At 41.7% G+C, this 20,486-nt stretch overlaps 1 protein-coding gene across 2 annotated transcripts in view; it reads left to right on the plus strand.

Annotated features, from left to right (window-relative positions):
* The window catches only part of VSIG1 (V-set and immunoglobulin domain containing 1), a 90,982-nt gene that overhangs the window by 59,078 nt on the left and 11,418 nt on the right, over nt 1–20,486 (plus strand). For both annotated transcript variants that reach the window (XM_034649852.1, XM_011229129.3), the window contains exon 2: nt 11,724–11,887. In XM_034649852.1, coding sequence (XP_034505743.1) covers nt 11,735–11,887 — 153 coding nt within the window. In that variant the 5' untranslated portion in view covers nt 11,724–11,734. The remainder of the gene's footprint in view (nt 1–11,723; nt 11,888–20,486) is intronic.

A 20,486-nucleotide genomic window follows, 5' to 3' on the forward strand; every position in this document is an offset into this window, starting at 1 on the left:
TAACTTATTGCATTAGGTAATTTTCAGAATGAGGTTGGAAAGGAGAGATGAGAGGGAACATCCTTATCTTGCTCCCGATCTTAGTAGGAAAGCTTCTAATTTCTCACCATTAAGGATGATGTTTGCTGCAGTTTTTTTGTAGATGTTCTCAATCAAGTTGAGGAAGTTCCCCTATATTCCTAGTTAAGAGTTTTTATCACAAATGGATGTTGGACTTTGGTAAATACTTTTTCTGCATATACAGATATGATCATGTGATTTTTAAAAACCTGTTCATGTGATAGATTGCATTAATTCATTTTCAAATTTTGAGCCAGCCTTGCATGGCTGAGATAAATCCCACTTGGCCATGGTGTGGAATTCTTTTTATGCATGGTTGGATTTGATTTACCAATATTCTGTTGAGGATTTTTGCATCTGTGTTCATTAGAGATATTGGGCTATAGTTTTCTTTTTTTGTAATGTCTTTGTCTGGTTTCAGCATTAGGGTGATGACCTCATATGATGAGATCACAGGGTGAGTTAGGAAATATTTCCTCTGTTCTACCTTCTGAGAGAGATTGTAGAAAACTGATAAAATTTCTTCCTTAAATGTTTGGTAGAATTTACCAGTGAACCCATCTGGGCCTGGTGTTTTCTGTTTTTAAAGGTTATTAATTATTGATTCAATTTCTTTAGTAGATATAGACCAGATATAGGCCTGTCAAAATTGTCTACTTCTTGTGTGGGTTTTAGCAGGTTGTGTGTTTCAAGGAATTGATCCATTTTATCTAAGTTATCAAATTTGTAGGCATAGAGTTGTTCCTAGTATTCTTTTATTATCCTTTTAATGTCCATGGTATCTATAGTCATGCCCTCTTTCATTTCTGACATTAGCATTTATGTTCACTGTGCTTTTTTCTTAGTTAGCTGAGTTAGAGTCTTATCAATTTTACCTATCTTTTCCAATAACCAGTTTTGGTTTCGTTGGTTTTCTGTATTGATTTATTGTTTTTGATTTCATTGATTTCAGCTCTCACTTTTATTATTTATTTTCTTCTACTTTGGATTTAATTTGTTCTTTTTTTCTAGTTTCCTAAAGTGCAAGCTTACATTATTGATTTTATTGATTTTAGTTTTTTAAATTAAAAAAATTTTTTTTATTATGTTATGTTAGTCACCATACTGTACTTCATTAATTTTTGATGTAGTGTTCAATGATTCATTGTTTGTGTATAACACCCAGTGCTCCTTGTAATACGTGCCCTCCTTAATATCCATCACCGGCTTACCCATCCCCCACCCCCTCCCCTCTGAAACCCTCAGTTTGTTTACTGGAGTCCAGAAGGAAAGGAAAAATGAAGGGGGTGGGGAATCAGAGGGGGAGACGAAGCATGATTGATTTTAGATCTTTCTTGATTTCTAATATATGCATTCAGCGTTGCAAATTTCCCTCTAAGTGCTGCTTTTGTTGCATACCACAAATTTTTGTAAGTTGTGTTTTCATTTTCATTAGTTAAAAATATTTTTAAATTTCTCTTGAGATTACTTTAACTCGAGTTCTTTAGGAGTGTGGTGTTTAATCTCCATGTATTCTTTTTGTTAATTTATTTTTACTTTAATTCCATTGTGGTCTGGGAACAGACCTTGTGTGATTTCTTTTCTTTTAAATGTGTTAAGATTTGTTTTAAGGCCCATAATGTGGTCTATCTTGGTGAGTATTCATAGTGTTTTCTTTAAAGATTTATTTATTTATTTGAGAGGTGGGAGGAGGGGCAGAGGGAGAGAGAGAGAGAGAGACAGAATCTTTAAGCAGATCCCATGCTGTGCAAGGAAGCTGACATGGGGCTTGATCCCACCACCCTGAGATCATGACCTGAGACAAAACCAAGAATCAGATGCTTAATTGACTGCACCAGGCGTCCCCATAATGTTTTTTTTTAAAGATTTTATTTATTTATTTGAGAGAGAGAGAGCACAAGTGAACATGAGCAAGGGGAGAGGCAGAGGGAGAAGGAGAAGCAGTCTCCATGCTGAGCATGGAGCCCGATGTGGGACTCGATTCCAGGACCCTGGGATCCTGACCTGAAAAGGCAGATGCCTAACCGACTGAGCCTCCCAGGTGCCCCCTCCATAATGTTTTAAAATATATCTCTTTGTATAAAACACTCCACCCAACCATAGCAGAATGCACTTGTTTCCCGAAGCACCCGCAGAATATTTACCAAGATAGCGGAGTATATGCATGGCCATAAAAAAAAAAACCTTCACGAATGTAAAAGAATTAAAATCATGCAGAGTCTGTTCTCTGAGCACAATGGAATCAAACTAGAAATCAAGAACAGAAAGAGAACAAGAAAGTCTCTGAACACTTGGGAATTATACAACACACTTCTAAATAATCTATGGACCAAAAAGGAAATCTCAAAGGAAATTTAAGGAATATACATAGAGCTGAATTGAAATGAAAACATAACATATGGAAATATGTAGCATGCAACTAAAGCAGTGCTGAGAGAGAAAATTACAGCACTAAAAGCTTCCATTTGAAATTAAGAAACGTGTCAAGTCAATAATTGAAGTTTCTACATCAAGAAACTGGAAGAAGAATAAAATAAACCCAAAGCAAAGAGAAGAAAGGAAATAATAAAGAGATGAAATCAATGAAATTGAAATAAGAAAATTATTAAATGGAATAAAAATCTTGTTCTTTGAAAAAAGTAGATAAATAATATTGACAAACCTCTAGCAAGACTGGTAAAAATAAAAAGAGATAAGACACAAATAACCAATATAAGAAATGAAATATGGGATATCAGCACAGATCCTGAAATCACTAAAAATATAAGGAAATACTGTGAACAACTTTAAATTCATGTATTTGACAACTTAGAAGAAATGGACCTATTCCCCCAAAACAACAAACTACTAAAACTCACCCAATATAAAATAGATTACCTGAATATTCCAAAACCCTTAAATAAATTGAATTCATAATTTAAAAGGCTACTGAAAAAGAAATATCCAGGCCCACATACTTTCACTGGATAATTCTACCAAACATTTAAAAAATAGTTAACAACAATTTTACACAATATCTTCCAAAACATAGAAGAAGGGGGACCACTTTCAGCTCATTTTATGAGACTAGTATTATCCTGATACTAAAACCAGACAGTACAGAAAAAGAAAGCCATAGACCAAATTCTTTCATGAACTTAGACTCAAAACCCACAACAAAACACTAAGAAATTGAATTCTACTATGTTTAAAAAGAATTCTACACCCTGACCAAGTGGGATTTATTTCAGGTATATAAGGCTGGCTCAACACTCAAAGTCATTCAGTGTAATCTGTCATATCAACTGGCTAAAGAAAAAAAGCAAATGATTATATCAGAAAGAGCATCTGACAAAATCCAATACTTATTCATGATAAACTCTCAGCAAGTTAAGCAATAAAAGGTTTGTCATTTCAAAGAGCTGCTGTCACAAATTGCCAGAAACTGGGTGGCTTAAAACAAGAGAAATTTATTTGCTCACAGTTCTGGAGGCCCAAATTCTGAAGTTAAAGCTTTGGCAATATTGATTCTCTCTAAAATCTCTGAAGGAGGGGCGGTTCCAAAATGGTGGAGGAGCAGGAGACCTAAAGTCCGTCTGGTCCCAGGAATTCAGCTAGAGATCTACCAAACCATTCTGAAACCTATGAACGCAACTGTAGAATGAAGAAAAGAGTAGCAGAAACTCCAGGAACAGAAAAGCGACCACTTTCTGTGAGGAGGAGAAAAGATGGCGGAGGAGTAGGAGACCCTTTCTCAGCCGGTCCCCTGAGTAGAGCTGGATAGGTACCAGACCAGCCTGAACATCCACGGAATCAGCCTGAGACGCAGGAAGATACATCTGGATCTCTACAAATGAACATCTCCAGCGCTGAGTATTGAGGTATGAAGCAAGGAGGCGTGAATCCGTGCACAGATATTGGAAGATAAATGGAAGGGGGTGGGAGCCCTCGAGCTCGGGTGCTGGGAAGTGGTAGCCACCTGCATGGGGGAGCGAGTGGACTCGCGGTCCGGTACCCGCGAGACAGCAGACTGAGACCATGAGCCGGGAGCGCGCGCCACCAGACTGAAAACCGGAGCTCAGGAGTGCACACTGGAGCCGGACTGAGACCGGGAGCTCAGAAGCGCACCTGACCAGACTGAAAACCGGCGCTCCGGAGCGCGCGAAACACACTGAAACAGGGAGCTTGGGAGCTCGCGCGGGAATCGGGGGTGGCTGGCAGTGTTAGAAACACAAAGGACAGAGATGTGCCGGCCCTGGAAGCGAGGGCTGGGACACCGGCTGTGGGGCACGCAACCCGGGACTCTGCAGGGTTTTTAGCAGCACTGAGGGAAACAGAGTTAAAGTGGCCAAGAGAGCTCAGTGGAGAGCTGACTGCAATCTCTCTGTTCTGAGGCAGAGGCTACGATATGGCCACCGCTGCTCTGACTCTCAGAAGAGCCACAGAAAACTGCCAGGGAAAGCCACCAGAGAACAAAAGCCCAGAAATACCGGATCACATTGTGCCCATCCCCATCCCCCCTCACGGGGGACAGGGCGACTCTACCCAGACAGGGTTACCTGAGTATCAGCACGGCAGGCCCCGCCCCCAGAAGGCAGGCTGAAAAATCAAGAAGCCCACATCCCTAAGGTCCCTATAAAACAAGTGCACACTGCTTGTGTCCTGGTCAATAATTTGGGCTCTGTGCACCCTGCAACCTCTCCTCATCAGAATGATGAGAAGGAGAAACCCTCAGCAAAGAAAGGAGACAGAGACTGTGGCCTCTGCCACAGAAATGATGGATATGGATATAACCAAATTGTCAGAAATGGAGTTCAGACTAACAATGGTCAAGATGATGGGTAGGCTTGAAAAAAATATTAACGAAAGTATTAACGACAATATAGGAGCGGAAATGAGAGCGAATCTGGCAGAAATTAAAAATGCTATGAATCAAATGCATCTAAACTAGACGTTCTGATGGCCAGAGTAAATGAGGCAGAAGAATGAATTAGTGAATTGGAAGATGGGATGATAGAAGAGAAAGTTAAAACAGAAAGTTGTCTCAAAAAAATCCAATCTCAAGAATGTAGATGACAGGAGATTACTGACTCAATGAAACATTCCAATGTCAGAATCATCGGCATCCCTGAGGGGGTGGAGAAAGAGAGAGGCCTAGAAGAGATATTTGAACAAATTGTAGCTGAGAACTTCCCTAATCTGGCAAAGGAAACAAGCATTTGTGTCCAAGAGGCAGAAGAGGCAGAGAGGACCCCTCCCAAGGTCAATGAGAACACACCTACACCACGTCACGTCACAGTGCAATTCGCAAATATTAGAACAGTATTGAAAGCAGCAGGGGGAAGAAAATCCTTATGTACAGAGGGAAAAATATCAGAATAACGTCAGACCTGTCTACAGAGACCTGGCAGGATAGGAAGGGTTGGCAGGGTATTTTCAAAGCTCTGAGAAGAACATGCAGCCAAGGATCCTTTATCCAACAAGGCTGTCATTCAGAATTGATGGAGAGATAAAGACCTTCATACATCGATAAAAACTGAAGGCATTCATAACCACCAAACCAGCCCTACATGAGCTATTAAGGGGGGTTCTATAAAAGTAAAAAGGCCCCAAGAGTGATACGAACAGAAATTTACAATCTATAGAAACAAAGACTTCACAGGCAACATGATGTCATTAAAATAATATCTCTCAATAATCACTCTCAATGTGAATGGCCTAAATGCTCCCATAAAACACCACAGGATTGCAGATTGGATAAAGACATGACCCATCCATTTGCTGTCTACAAGAGACTCATCTTGAACCTAAAGATACATCCAGACTGAAAGTGAAGGGATGGAAAACATTTTTCATGCCAATGGACCTCAAAAGAAAGCTGGGGTAGCAATTCTCATATGAGACAGATTAGATTTTAAACTAAAGACTGTAGTTAGAGATACAGAAGGACACTATATTATTCTTAAAGGATGTATCCAACAAGTGGATATGACAATTATAAATATCTATGCCCCTAACAGGGGAGCAGCAAGATACACAAGCCAACTCTTACCCAGAACAAAGAGATGTATAGATAAAAATACATTAATAGTAGGGGACCTCAACACTCCACTATCAGCAATAGACAGATCACCTAAGCAGAAAATCAACAAAGAAACAAGAGCTTTGAATGACATACTGGACCAGATGGACCTCATAGATATTTATAGAACACTACACCCCAGAAAAACAAAATACTCATTCTTTTCGAGTGCACATGGAAATTTCTCCAGAATAGACGATATACTGTGTCACAAAACAGGTCTCGACCAATACCAAAAGACTGAGATTATTCCCTGCATATTCTCAGACCACAGTGTTTTGAAACTGGAACTCAATGACAAGGAAAAATTTGGAAGAAACTCAAACACTTGGAAACTAAGAGCCATCCTGCTCAAGAATTTTTGGGTAAACCAGGAAATTAAAAATCAGTTTAAACAATTTTTGGAGACCAATGAGAATGAAAACACATTGGTCCAAAACCTATGGGACACTGCAAAGTAAGTCCTTAGGGGAAAATGCATAGCCATCCAAGCCTCACTCAAAAGAATAGAAAAATCTAAAATGCAGTTTTTATATTCTCACCTCAAGAAGGTGGAGCTGGAACAGAAGAACAGGCCTAACCCATGCACAAGAGGGTAGGTGATCAAGATTGGGGCAGAGATCAATGAATTAGAAACCAGGAGCACAGTAGAGCAGATCAACAAAACTAGAAGCTGGTTCTTTAAAATAATAAATAAGATCAATCAGCCACTGGACAGACTTACTCAAAAGAGTAGAGAAAGGACCCAAATTAATAAAATTATGAGTGAAAGGGGAGAGATCACAACCAACACCAAGGAAATAGGAAGGATTGTTAGAAACTTTTATCAACAGCTTAATGCCAATAAATTAAACAACCTGGAAGAAATGGATGCCTTCCTGGAAACCTATANATGGAGGCCTTCCTGGAAACCTATAAACTACCAAGACTGAAACAGGAAGAAATTGATTATTTAAACAGACCAATTAATTACGAAGAGATTGAAGCAGTGATCACAAACCTCCCCAAAAACAAGAGTCCAGGGCCTGACGGATTCCCTGGGGAATTCTACCAAATATTCAAAGAAGAAATAATACCTGAAGCTATTTCAAAAATAGAAACAGAAGGAAAACTATGAAACTCATATTATGAGGCCAGTATTACCTTGATCTCCAAACCAGGCAAAGACCCCATCAAAAAGGAGAATTACAGACCGATTTCCCAGATGAATATAGATGCCAAAATTCTCAACAAGATCCTAGCTAATAGGATCCAACAGTACATTAAAAGGATTATCCGTCATGACCAAGTGGGATTCATACCTGGGATCCAAGCGTGGTTCAACATTCACAAATCAATCAATGTGATAGATCACATCAACAAGAAAAGAGTCAAGAACTATATGATCCTCTCAATTGATGCAGAAAAAGCATTTGACAAAATACAGCATCCTTTCCTGATTAAAACCCTTCAGAGTGTAGGGATAGAGGGTACATTCCTCAATCTCATAAAAACCATCTATGAGAAGCCTACAGCAAATATTATTCTCAATGGGGAAAAGCTGAAAGCCTTTCCCTTAAGATCAGGAACATGACAAGGATGCCCACTCTCGCCATTATTATTCAACATAGTACTAGAAGTCCTTGCAACAGTAATCAGACAACAAAAAGGGATAAAAGGTATTCAAATCGGCAAAGAAGAAGTCAAACTGTCTTCGCAGATGACATGATACTCTATATGGAAAACCCAAAAGACTCCACCCCCAAACTACTAGAACTTATATAGCAATTCAGTAATGTGGCAGGATACAAAATCAATGCTCAGAAATCAGTTGCATTCCTATACATGAACAATGAGACTGAAGAAAGAGAAATTAGGGAATCTATTACATTTACAATAGCACCAAAAATCATACGTTATCTCGGAATTAACTTAACCAGAGACGTAAAGGATCTATATTCTAGAAACTACAAATCACTCTTGAAAGACATTGAAGAAGACACAAAAAGATGGAAAAATATTCCATGCTCATGGATCGGAAGAATTATGATAGTTAAAATGTCTATGCTACCCAGAACAATCTACAACTTTCAATGCTATCCCGATCAAAATAACAATGACATTTTTCAAAGAACTGGAACAAACAGCCCTTAAATTTGCGTGGAACCAGAAAAGGCCCCGAATCACCAGGGATATGTTGAAAAAGGAAAAACAAAGCTGGCATCACGTTGCCGATTTCAAGCTATACTACAAAGCTGTGATCACAAAGACAGCATGGTACTGGCACAAAAACAGACACATAGACCAATGTAATAGAATAGAGAACCCAGAATGGACCCTCAGCTCTTGGGGTCACTAATCTTTGACAAAGCAGGAAAACACATCCACTGGAAAAAAGACAGTCTCTTTAATAAATGGTGCCGGGAAAATTGGACAGCTATATGCAAAAGAATGAAACTTGACCACTCTCTCACACCTTACACAAAGATAAACTCCAAATCGATGAAAGACCTCTATGTGAGACAGGAATCCATCAAAATCATAGAGGAGAACATAGGCTGCAACCCCTTTGACATCGGCCACAGCAACTTTTTTATGATACATCTCCAAAGGAAAGAGGAACAAAAAAAAATGAAGATATACAAATGGCAAAAGAAAAAATGACAAAAAATGGCAAAAGAAAAAATGAAGATATACAAATGGCAAATTATCACATAAAAAGTTGTTTAGCTTCATTAAATTACATCATGGAAAGACACATTAAAATCACAATGGTTTATTACTACCCACTTATTATAATGGCTAAAGTAGAAAATAGTGACAACACCAGAGACTGGGGAAGATATGGAGAGACTGGACCACTCATATGTTAATGGTGGGAATGTTTATTGGTATAGTCACTCTGGAAAACAATGTGACTGGTTTTCAGTTTGTTTGTTTTCTTTTTTTTGTGTGTTTTTTTAAGTAGGTCCTATGACCAGTGTGGAGCCCAACATGGGGCTTGATCCCATAACCCCGAGATCAAGACCTGAGATCAAGAGTCGGACACTCAACCGACTGAGCCACCCAGGCACCCCTGTTTTTGTTCGTAATAAAGCTGAACATATCACTACCATCTGACCCATCAATTGCACTCTTGGGAATTTATCCCAGTGAAATAGAAATTTATGTTCCCAAAAAACCTGTACATCGGAGTTTTATTCAACAGCCTAAACCTGGAAACAACCCATATGTTCCTAAATGGGTGAATTGTTAAACAGATTGAAAGCTCATAAGCAATAAATGGCAATGAGTTACTGACTCACTGAGTTACCGACTCATACCAACTTGGGTACACCGCTAGGTAATTATGATGAGTGAAAAAAGTCCATCCCAAAAGATTACAAAATGACAAAATTTTAGAAATGAAAGATTAGTGGCTGCCAATGCTGGAATCAGGGATGGGGTGCAGTAGGGAGGTGAGTGTGATGATAGAAGGGCAACATCAGAGCTCTTCATGGTGATGGAACTGTTCAGTATCTTGATTGTGATTGTAGATACACAAACTTACACATGCGATAAAAGTGTATCAAACTAAATGCATACACACGCTTGAGTACAAGTAGAACTGGAGAAATACAAATCAGATCAGTGGATTGTATCAAAGCCAGTGTCCTAATTGTGATATTACCGTGTAGTTTTATAAAATGTTACCATTGTGGGGGGCTAGGTAAATGGACTATCTGTTGCTGTTTCTTAGAACTGCCTGTGACTCTACTATTATCTCGATAAAATTTTCAATTAAAGATTACTGAGGCCCCCCCAAGGAATTTTTGCTATTTCACTTATTTCTATCTACATTTACTGAATTAGAAATTAAAACTAAAAGTTATTTAAACAAAAATACACAAGCATGCATTCCATCAGCTATGAAAGCAATGACATCACCATCACCATCATCAGTAGCTAGTGGAATACTTCACTGTACAGTCATGACAGAATGAGAGTGAAAGAGAAAAATAACCTCTTGGTATTATTATTAATATCATTTTTATCTTAAAGCCTCTCAAAATGGTCTTAGGGATAAGGTGACCAACTCATCCTGGTTTTCCTGAGATTTTCCTGGTTTAAGCACTGAACATCCTAACAAAACCAGTATTGTTTGCCTGAGACGTGGTTTTAAAACTGAAAGTTCCTCCAGAGAAGACATACAAATGGCCAAAAGACACATGAAAATGTACTCAACATCACTCATCATCAGGGAAATGCAAATCAAAACCACAATGAGATACCACCTCGTACCAGTCAGAATGGCTAAAATAACAACTCAGGAAACGATAGATGCTGGCGAGGATGAGGAGAAAGGGGGCCCCTCTTATACTGTTGGTGGGAATGCAAACTGGTGCGGCCACTCTGGAAAACAGTGTAGAGGTTAAAAGTTAAAAATAGAACCACCCTATGACCCAGCAATTGCACTACTAGGTATTTATCTGAAGGATACAAAAATACTGATTTGAAGGGGCACATACACCCCAATGTTTACAGCAACACTATCAACAAGAGCCAAATTATGGAAAGAACCCAAATGTCCATCAACTGATGAATGGGTAAAGAAGAGTTGGTATATATATACAATGGAATATTACTCAGCCATCAGAAAGAATGAAATCTTGCCATTTGCAACAACGTGGATGGATCTAGAGGGTATTATGCTAATGTGTCAGTCAGAGAAAAACAAATACCATATGATTGCACTCATATGTGGAATTTAAGAAACAAAACAGATGAACATGGGAGAAGGGAAGGAAAATAAAGTAAGATAAAAACAGAGAGGGAGGGGCACCTGGATGAATTAGTTGTTAAGCGTCTGCCTTCGGCTCAGGTCATGATCCCAGGGTCCTGGGATTGAGCCCCATATCGGGCTCCCTGCTCAGCGGGAAGCCTGCTTTTCCCTCTCCCACTCCCCTTTCTTGTGTTCCCTCTCTCACTGTCTCTTTCTCTCTCAAATAAATAAAATCTTAAAAAAAAACAGAGAGGGAGGCAAATGACAAGAGACTCTTAATGATAGAGAAAAAACTGAGGGTTGCTGAAGGGGAGATGGGTGGGGGAATGGGCTAATGGGTGATGGGCATTAAGGATGGCACTTTTGGGGATGAGCGCTGGGTGTTATATGTAAGTGATGAATCACTAAATTCTACCCCTGAAACCAATACTACACTATATGTTAACTAACCTGAATTTAAATAAAAACTTGGGAAAAAAAACCCTGGAAGTTCCACATCCAAGAAATCTGTTAGTCCTGGGAAAACCAGATTAGTTGTTCCCCATATTCATGGACCTTTTTGGGTCCCTGGACAACATTTTAAGAACTTCTGTTTAAGGCCATCCTTATACAGAAGAATTCCCAGTTTGGTGTTGCTACCTCACCATCACATAGGATTTGAGTTTCATCACACTGTAATTTGTTAGAAACTCCCTTATGCCCATGTAAATTGCTGGCTCAGCCTTCCTGTACAGTTCATTCTACCTCCTCTTCCTCACCTTAGGTTCCTCAAATAAGATGTCATTGAAAGTGCTTTGTAATGAAAGAGTGTCCTCAGAATGTGAGAGTGTATCATTTTCTTTTTGATGATTACTTTTTCAGGTCAAGTTAGTATGGTGCAGGTGACCATCCCAAACAGTGTCGTGAACGTGACTGTTGGATCTGATGTCACACTTGTCTGCACCTACACCAGCACTGTGGCCTCCCGGGACAAGCTCTCCATCCAGTGGTCATTCTTTCACAAGAAGGACTTACCGCCAGCTTCCGTAAGGACTTTTTTCCTCAACTATTCCCCTATGGTAGTTCTGACATAAACTGTTGCGGTCAGTGTGTGAAGGAGTGACAACAGTGGCAGAATCTCAGGTACAAAGAGTTTGAAAACAGTTGTTTAGGGAAAACCATCATGTATGTGACGTGGCCTTTGTCCTCTCTTCATATTCAGTTATAGCCTGTTATCTCAAATCTGAGTAAGTCAGTATCCAGTGTATCATGTTTTCTAGAGTAGACAGGAATGGTCCTTCTCCTAGGTGAAATGAGCAGGAGTTCTGAAAGTGCTCCCCCTCCCCCCAGATAATCTCCCTATTATTTCCCAAAGATCCCGGTTCAAATACACATCCTACTTGACCTGCCGATCTCTATTGAATGTAGTGTCTGGGATCTGCCCGTCCAGTGAGCTAGCTCATTGTGCCAGACTGAATCCTGATGGAATGAGACTCCCAGATGGGTGGAGAAGGGCCAAGGTAGTGATAAACCCTGGGTAATCAAGGGCAACAAGAAGCTAGAGGGTAGAGGATAGGCAAGCAGACTGAGGTTAGGGGTAAGAGATTGCTAGAAGAGGGTGGGTGAAAGTCAAAGAAGAATGCTCTGCCTGTAAGCTTATCTATTCTCAGGTTTTCTTCATCTGGCCTTAAGGGTAATTCCTTTTAAAATTAGCCCAAGGACTAAAATTGTATACTCAAAAGTGTGTGTGTGTGTGTGTGTGTGTGTGTGTGTGTATGAGAGAGAGAGTGAGAGAGGGCATGCGTGCAAGAGTCTGCATGAGTGTGTAACACGTTTGCCAATACATATCCCTTAAGGGAAAAGGCCTATGGCTTTCAGCAGATTTTCAAAAGGATATATGATCCAAAACAAGGAGTTCAGAGAAGAAACAAATCAGTATGGTTTGGAAGAGTTGGATGTAGTTGAATTGGGGTTTTGATTGGTAGAAAAATGGAGAGTGAGTGGAGTGGGCTAGAGGAGGTTGAGGGAAAGAGGTAGAGAAGAAGGAGGGTGCTAGCTTGGAGGAGCTATACCTTGGCCAGTGTCGCTTCAGCCACCTCCGGTCCTTTGGAGGTGCTAGATGCTCTCTTTACAGAGGTCCCGAACACTTCTGTAGCAGGAAACACTGTTCAAGAGGTGATTTCATTAATGCCACCCTCTAGGCAATGTTCAACGTTTTTGCTCAGCACTGGTTATCTCAGACACACGTCTGAATCACTCTGTGCCTCTCTTCAAAACATGGTGGAACGCTAACACTCTTCTATATATCTCATGGGGAGTCAGCTGACATGCTGCATGTGAAAACGCTTGGGGAAAAATCTAAAGACCTGTAAGTTTTCTCCCTTGTAAACATCTTTATCATCTTCAGCAGCAGCAACAACAGTGATTTTACTTTTTGTCACCCAGATGCCCTGACCCAAGACCCCACATATTGCAATCAACCAAGAAATCATCCCTTTGCAAGTTGCTCTCTTAGAGTGTGGATGGCAATAATCACACGAACTTTCTTCCTTTTAAAAATTCAATTTCCTGAATAGTCTTTTCAATGCATTCTTTATCTGTAGGCTTGCAGTCCTTCCCATTTTGCCAGTAGGGGCTGAAATTGGAGAGGCCTTGCCAATATATTTTGAATTATTTTTATGTGTGATACTCAAATCCAGATGTCCTCTACCGCCTGGAAGTGAGGCCAGGCCAATGCGAGTTTAAAAATACAAATTGTTCTTTATGCCTCCTCTGACACTGGAATTTACAAGGCCATCTCTTGGTTGAACCATGTAGTTATGAGTTGGGAGATGCAGGGCAGAAGGATCTTGTGACCGGCAATGAGTCTTTTCTAGACCTGGAAAGGCACAGAAGGCGTAGGTGATTGAACGGGGTGCGGCTTGAGCTCAGGACGTCTGTTAGAGGCACTTTGGAAAGAAACTTTATTAACAAGTATGTATTTACTGAGTAGCTTATTTACTTGCCATTTGCCTCATTCTTCAAAATGTCAGGTACAGGCAAGGCAAGTAATTTAAGGTATCAAGACTTTCGGGATGTCCAAATCAAAGGAGCTCCTCTGCACTGGGCTGCTGATTCAGTGAGAACATACTTCTTGATCTTAAAATATTTTAGATGTTTCTCCAATGCATGAGGCCTTTGTTATGCCTGTGCCTTAGTTGCATAGAAGATAGGGTAGGGGAGCAGTCTAGCTCTTGGCTTAGAGACAGTGAAAGCCACCCCAAAAAAGTCAAGCTTTCTCTTCTTTCTTTTTCCATCTTGCTTCAGCTTGCTCCAGCAAGGTCCCCATTTCGACCTTCCTTAGGTCTTTACCTCCAAGAGAACTGGGGGCTCTCACCTTTTTCCCCATACCCTGTAGACATGTGCTTCTCTCTGCTTCTCCAGATGAGTAGTTTTAAAGCACCAGTGGAAACGTCCTGATGGATGTTGTTTCTACTCCTTGCTCTGCTACTTACTTGCTGGCTGGTTGACCTTAGACAAGTCAGTTGATCTTTCAGAGGGTCAGTTTTCCCATCTGTGTAATGGGGCTACCTGCCTACCTCGTAAGTTTACTGTGAAGATTAAATGAGATGATGCTTAAAAAGCACTGGGAAGCCTTCCACATAGTAGCCATTCAATGACTGTGATCTATTATTAGTGGTATCATTACTTACCAAATGGCGACTCTGTAAAAACCCTATCCCATCCATAACCTGTGTCATGGGTGTGAGGAATCCAGCCCAACAAAGACATTTTTATTGCTGAACAGCTGGGACAGTGCTCTTGGGGGGCACCTGGCCCAGGATTAGTTTCCTGCTTCACTGCCTGCCAGGTTCCTGTGGCTGAAGGGAGGGGTAAGCCTTCTCTAACTGCTCCTTTCCCTGAACAGAGAGCTCGCTCAACAAAGAAGTTGTTTCTTCTTTGAGTACTTCCATACATTCAGAATTCTGTAGAGTATGTTGTATGCTAATCTAGGGATGGCTGGTGAACATTTTGGAAATGATAAAAAGGGACTGCTGTGCTATTAGACAATTCTCTGATTTATGGGAGTAAGATGTTGCCAGACTGATCACTGAGTGATTTAATTCAACTCCTGGGTTGATGTGGCAGTATATCATGTAGCATTCAGCTCTCAGACCCACCCATTTCTGCTCAAACACAGCACAGCCCGTGCCTCAATACTGAGGGTATGGAGGAAAAGGCAGTCAGTCAGTGTCTAAATATGGCGCATGCAAGAGACGCTCGGGGAAGATGTAGCTGGACCTCTCAGGTAAGAACACCCATTGGTGTACTACTGGACCCCTTCATTGTTTGGAATATCTAGGGCGATGGCACCAGCCTTTAGGAGTGGGATGGGATGGTCCAAGTTTGGTGACCACCCAGATCAGCACAGGCTCCTGGCAAAACTGGGACAGTCTTGAGTTTGCCTTCTCATGCCCATGTTTGGACTTCTTTTCAGCCTTCTCCAAAAGGCTCCAAAATGCCCGCTCTTGCCACAGGCTTGTAATTCTTCTCCTACCCCCAAATCATTGTGTTAAAGAAGCAGTGACTCCAAGGCATACTGTTTCTCCATTCTCAGGGGAGGATGTTACCGCTTACTGACTATCCCCTCCAAGGGGTTCCTTTGGAGAATGGGGACTGTGGAAGTATCCCCTAAGTCTTCTGACCAGGAAGGCCAGGACATTTATTAGCATGATCCTCCTCTTACAGAAGCCCTCCTCTTGGAAGACAAGGACAGCTTCAGATGATCAGTCCCTTAGTAGGGACTCTCAGCTGAAGACTCTAGGCCCCGGAAGTTTTGAATGGTTTGGTGCCCCTCTGATCACACCAGTTTTCTCCTCTTCCACACAGCCAGTAGCCGGTAAAACTAGAGACCTCACCCGCCCATGAACAGAACAAGCACTGATCTCGCAGAGAATACTTACTCTTCTAGAACATTCGTAGTGGATGAAACTTGTTGCCATTTTCATCTCCTCAGCATACATTTAATATGGACAACTACCTTCCAGAACCTAGGGTCTTCGTATTCTCTGGCCGTTCAGATTCTCCCCACCTGGCCTGTCCTCTTCAGATACCATTATATCAAATACTTGCTGATTGCGGCAGAGTGGGGGTATACCATCTCCTCCCATGCATTTGAAAATGAGGGGGGCGTTGGTGTAATTGTTGTAAATGAGAATCACTGCTGGCAGTTAGTAGATGGTGGCTAGAGATGCTAGATGTCTTGCAATATGTAGGCTAAACCCACAGGAGAAAGAACTGTCTGCCCAAAATACCAGTGTCACTTCCATTGAGAAACACTCCAAGCCCTTCCTTTCCCACCACCCCCTCCCATCCAAGTTTATCTGTTCTGTATCCCATGGCCTCAGGTGTATAGTCTTGCTAAACCTGATAAATCAATCTAATGCTGAGGCGCTAAGGACTGGTGATGATATTTTATTTTGTTCTCTTCCAAAGAAAATCCTTTAAGCGTAGACTTGTTCCATGCCTTCACCCCAAAGAAGCAGTGCAAATGGTGGGGATCTCAGGCAAATGGCAAACTGGGAAGGGAGTGGTTTGAAGGCAGGGATGTCTTTCTTTTGGTGTTCTTTCCCTTCCGTGTGCAATCTCAGCCCTTGCCCCCACTGGGACAGTCCAGAAAAAGTGCGGGCTTGAGACCATTGCCACTCCCCACTCCTCCCCTCCCCCAGCTAGCCCCTTTACGAGTAGTGCAAGAAAGCGAGAAGCTGAAGGGAAAGAATGGGTGCTTTTCTGTGGATTTCCACACCCTCCATATTTCTAAAAGAAACTCACAAAAGCAGCTCAGGAGACTAAATGCGTTTATTAATTCCAACTCAGACTCAAACAGAAAGCAGACTAAATTCTTTCAAGCCTTCTTGTTTATACTCCAGCCTCTGGTTAGAGAACAGTATCACAAAGCTGACGGGGGAAAAAAATCTTTTTGGACAAATCTGGCTCCCAGCTGCATGGCCTCATGTGAATAGGAACTTGGCACCATAGGAGGGAAAGGCTGTTGCTGCAGCTGGCAAACATTGAAGGCATCAGGTGGCAGGCCCACTCAGCATGGGCAGCGTCATGCGTCATGCCAGTGAATAGTAGCAATTGGCAGGAAAGTGTTGGGCCGGACCGTTGGGCTGGAAGGGCCCTAACAGGGAAAGATTACCTAGGAATCATCTTCCCCACCTATGGCAGGACTAGGAGTGCCTCTTTCATGTATTCGGGGAGAATCAGGAGGTCCAGATGCCAGGTAAGGTTATAAATTGTGTGACCTTAGACAAATCACTTCCTCTATTGGGGCCTCAGTGTCCTTTTCTGTTATAGAAGAGGATGGATCAGAGGTTGCAAACTGGAAGCCTCTGGGCCCGATTTGAATAGTGGGTTCATGTTGGTTGACCAGCCCAGTATTTTGTTTGTTTGTTTCCACAGTTTGGAAGCCTTGTTTGTATTGGCTCTCCAGTTCACCACAGTCCCCACTGTCCTCTGTGATCTTTCCACCATCCACCAGCCCCTCCCAGTTATTTCCCATATTTCTGATATCCATCTGGCTCCCAAAGGGTCGTCAACCTTAGAAACCATGAATGAAGTGATCTCTAAGGTGGTCTTATAATTAATGTGTCATTATGACTCTTACATATCAGCTTCTAACATCACGGAGGAGCAGAACGGACCTGGGGGTGGGAGGGAGTAGGGCAGCCAGGAGGGCAAGTGGGCAACAAATTAATAAGTACCACTTAAGGGAACACTTGGATGGATTTTTTTTTAAGCAGATTTGCCACCCTGCCCGTCACTCCCCACCCCCCGCCCCGCAAAGGATGTGTGGCCCATCGAACATCCATGGCTTTTCCTGGACCTCATTTGCTTTGATCTCTAAATTGACAATATACTTTCTTTGAAAAGGTACAAGCCCGGCAGGATCATGGGCTGAGTCTTGGCCATTGTTCAGCTTTGATTTTTCAAAGACTTATTCTTTTGTGGAAAATGGCACCACGTTTCAGGACTTCCTGTGTGATTAGATAAGCAGTTTCAGGAAAACATTTCTATTTTTTTTCTTTATAAGGACAGTGTAACAGCTTGGACTTCCCCTAACAGAAAGTCCCTCCATCTGTATGTCTGGCCACTGGCTAGCCCTGGGGACTTTCCTTCTCAGGCCAAGGCCTTTCCCTTTTAGGTGTCTATTGTTATCCCTTCTTAGCTCTGTTCCTATCCCTGACACCCTTTAGTATTATTTGCGAGAGGACGAGATATATAGGGGGACGGTGTGAGGGGCAAGGGTAAAAGGGTTGGGGCTCTTTTTGGAGGGAAGTTACAAATCCAGAGCCTCGTAACTTATCTGCTCATTTCTCCTGGATTCATGACCAAAGGTGAGTCTTTTTACAGTGGCTTCTAGGCATGTTCTAGTCCTGGCCTAAAACACACTCTCTTGGCTCCCTGCTCTGGGCAGAAACAAGGTCTTTTCTCCCAGACCTTCTGGCACTTACTGTGGGCCATAGGCAGGACTGATGTATCTCATTGTGATGTCGCCAAGCCTCAGCATAAAACAGGCTGACTTAGTCCCAGTCTTCCTGGGAGCAGGGGAAGCAGCCAGATGTCTACACTGTAAAAGGGCTTCCTGGATGGCCTGCAGCCTGTGTTCCAGGTAAGAGTCCATAGGACATCATATTGTTGATTAGCAAGTAAATAAGCCCAATGCTGGCTAGTGAAATGGAAAGCCTAGTAGCTTGGGTGTCAACTCAGATGAAGGTGATAGAACTCTGATGAGCTGAACCTCCTTCTGGACCCCTTGAATACTTTTAGTTAATGTTGGCTTTCCGGTTTCTAAGTCCAGCAAGACCCCTTTGGGGCAAACGTTGGTGATTTCAGTAGGTGTGAATGGACAAATTGAATTATATTTGGCTCATTTGGGGCAGGAAAGAAAGCTAGTTGATGTTAGACAACTGGAGGAGAGAGACAAGTTTTTTTCTCCTTAAATATAGTCTTTGAATTTTCCCTCAGAATCTACCTCTGTGCTTTAGTTTAAAACTATAATGGCTTTGGGGACGCCTGGGTGGCTCAGTTGGTTAAGCATCTGCCTTTGGCTCAGGTCATGATCCCGGGATCCTGGGATTGAGCCCCACATCAGGATCCTTGCTCAGTGGAGAGCCTGCTTCTCCCTCTGCCTGCCTCTCCCCCTGCTTGTGCACTGTCACTCTCTCTCTCTCTGACAAATCAAATCTTTTAAAAAAAAGTTATATTGGCTTTCTGTTTGAAGGAGAATATGTCTGAATTTATCTTGGACCATATCTTTTGGTTTGCTGATTGTCTTTCCTCTCTCATTATCCTATTAAAGTAAAGAGCACTGGACAAGGAATTAGAAGAACCAGGTTCTAGACCTTTCTTCACTGTTAACTTTGTGTGTATGTGATTTTGTTGCTGCTGTTATTGTTTTTTACCTTTCTGGGCTTCGGTTTCCTCTAGAAAGTGAGGAGAGTGGATTAAATGAATAAGGCCCTTTTAGTAGATGTTATGAAAACATTAATTAGTTCCACTGGACTAGGGAGATACCAGTTTATTAAATAATAAATCATCACTCAAATGACACACATTTATATGAAACTAACAAAGAGTGTAGGATGTGTGTGTATGATGAAGAAACCTCAAGGATCACCTAGTCCAGCGATTCCCAAGCTTCAGTCCTTTATGTCTCATCTTTATGATTTTTGCCATAATTGTGAGTTACCAGCAGTATTATTTAATGTCATTTTCTATAGTGACTTGGTTTCTTAAAATTTTTTAAAAATAACTGCCTTAGTGTCACCCTAACCAATAATATCCATGAAGTCACAGATGCGATATGCAAGATATGTGTCTTTGAATAAGTTTTCATTTATGTGCCACCTAAAATCAGCTTATGTCCCTATCCCTGGGGAATACATCTCATAATTTGGAGGACAATGCTCTGGCTCCTTGTTCAGATGTGGAAACGAAAGGTTGGAGAGATTAAATCACATTGTTTCTCATCACAATGCAGGTCTCCATGGAGACATGACCGGAGGCCACCTTCCCTATGTCACAGTCAGAGGCAGAGCTGTGCCTAAAACCCAGGTCATCTGACCCCTAGACAGGCCTCTTTCCGCCTCACCATGCTGCTCCCATGGTTGCCATTATGATCTAACTATTCATGATCTTTACTAGAGGTAGGACTAGAGCCCAGATCTTCCTCGACGGTGGTAAATCATAGTAATAATAAATGAAGCCTGTGACTTTGGATGAGTCATTTAATCTTTTGGGATTTGAGGGCCCTTTTTGTCTAAATGAAATGATAATTCCCGTTCTGCCTCCTGCCACATGGGGAGGAAGGGGGGAGCTGCCACTGACGAAGTACTTCCTAGGCCACGATGAGGGGGTGGGACCAGATGATTTCTCAGGGGCTTCTCCGCTCTGAAATGTTACTCTTCTAACAAACGGGATAAACCTGAGCTCGCTTATCCGGAGGAGCAGGGGTGTATGAAAGGAGTACGAATATTCTAACTCTTGGGGAAACCAGATAGTCCTGTAGTCTCACTGAGTAAAGTGTAAAAAAAAAAAAGTTTATAAAGGGGGGGAAGAATGATGGTTTCGGCTTTCCCAACAGGCATCTATGTTTTATAC

This window comes from Ailuropoda melanoleuca, chromosome X (genome assembly GCF_002007445.2).
Source record: "Ailuropoda melanoleuca isolate Jingjing chromosome X, ASM200744v2, whole genome shotgun sequence".
Lineage (NCBI taxonomy): Eukaryota > Metazoa > Chordata > Mammalia > Carnivora > Ursidae > Ailuropoda > Ailuropoda melanoleuca.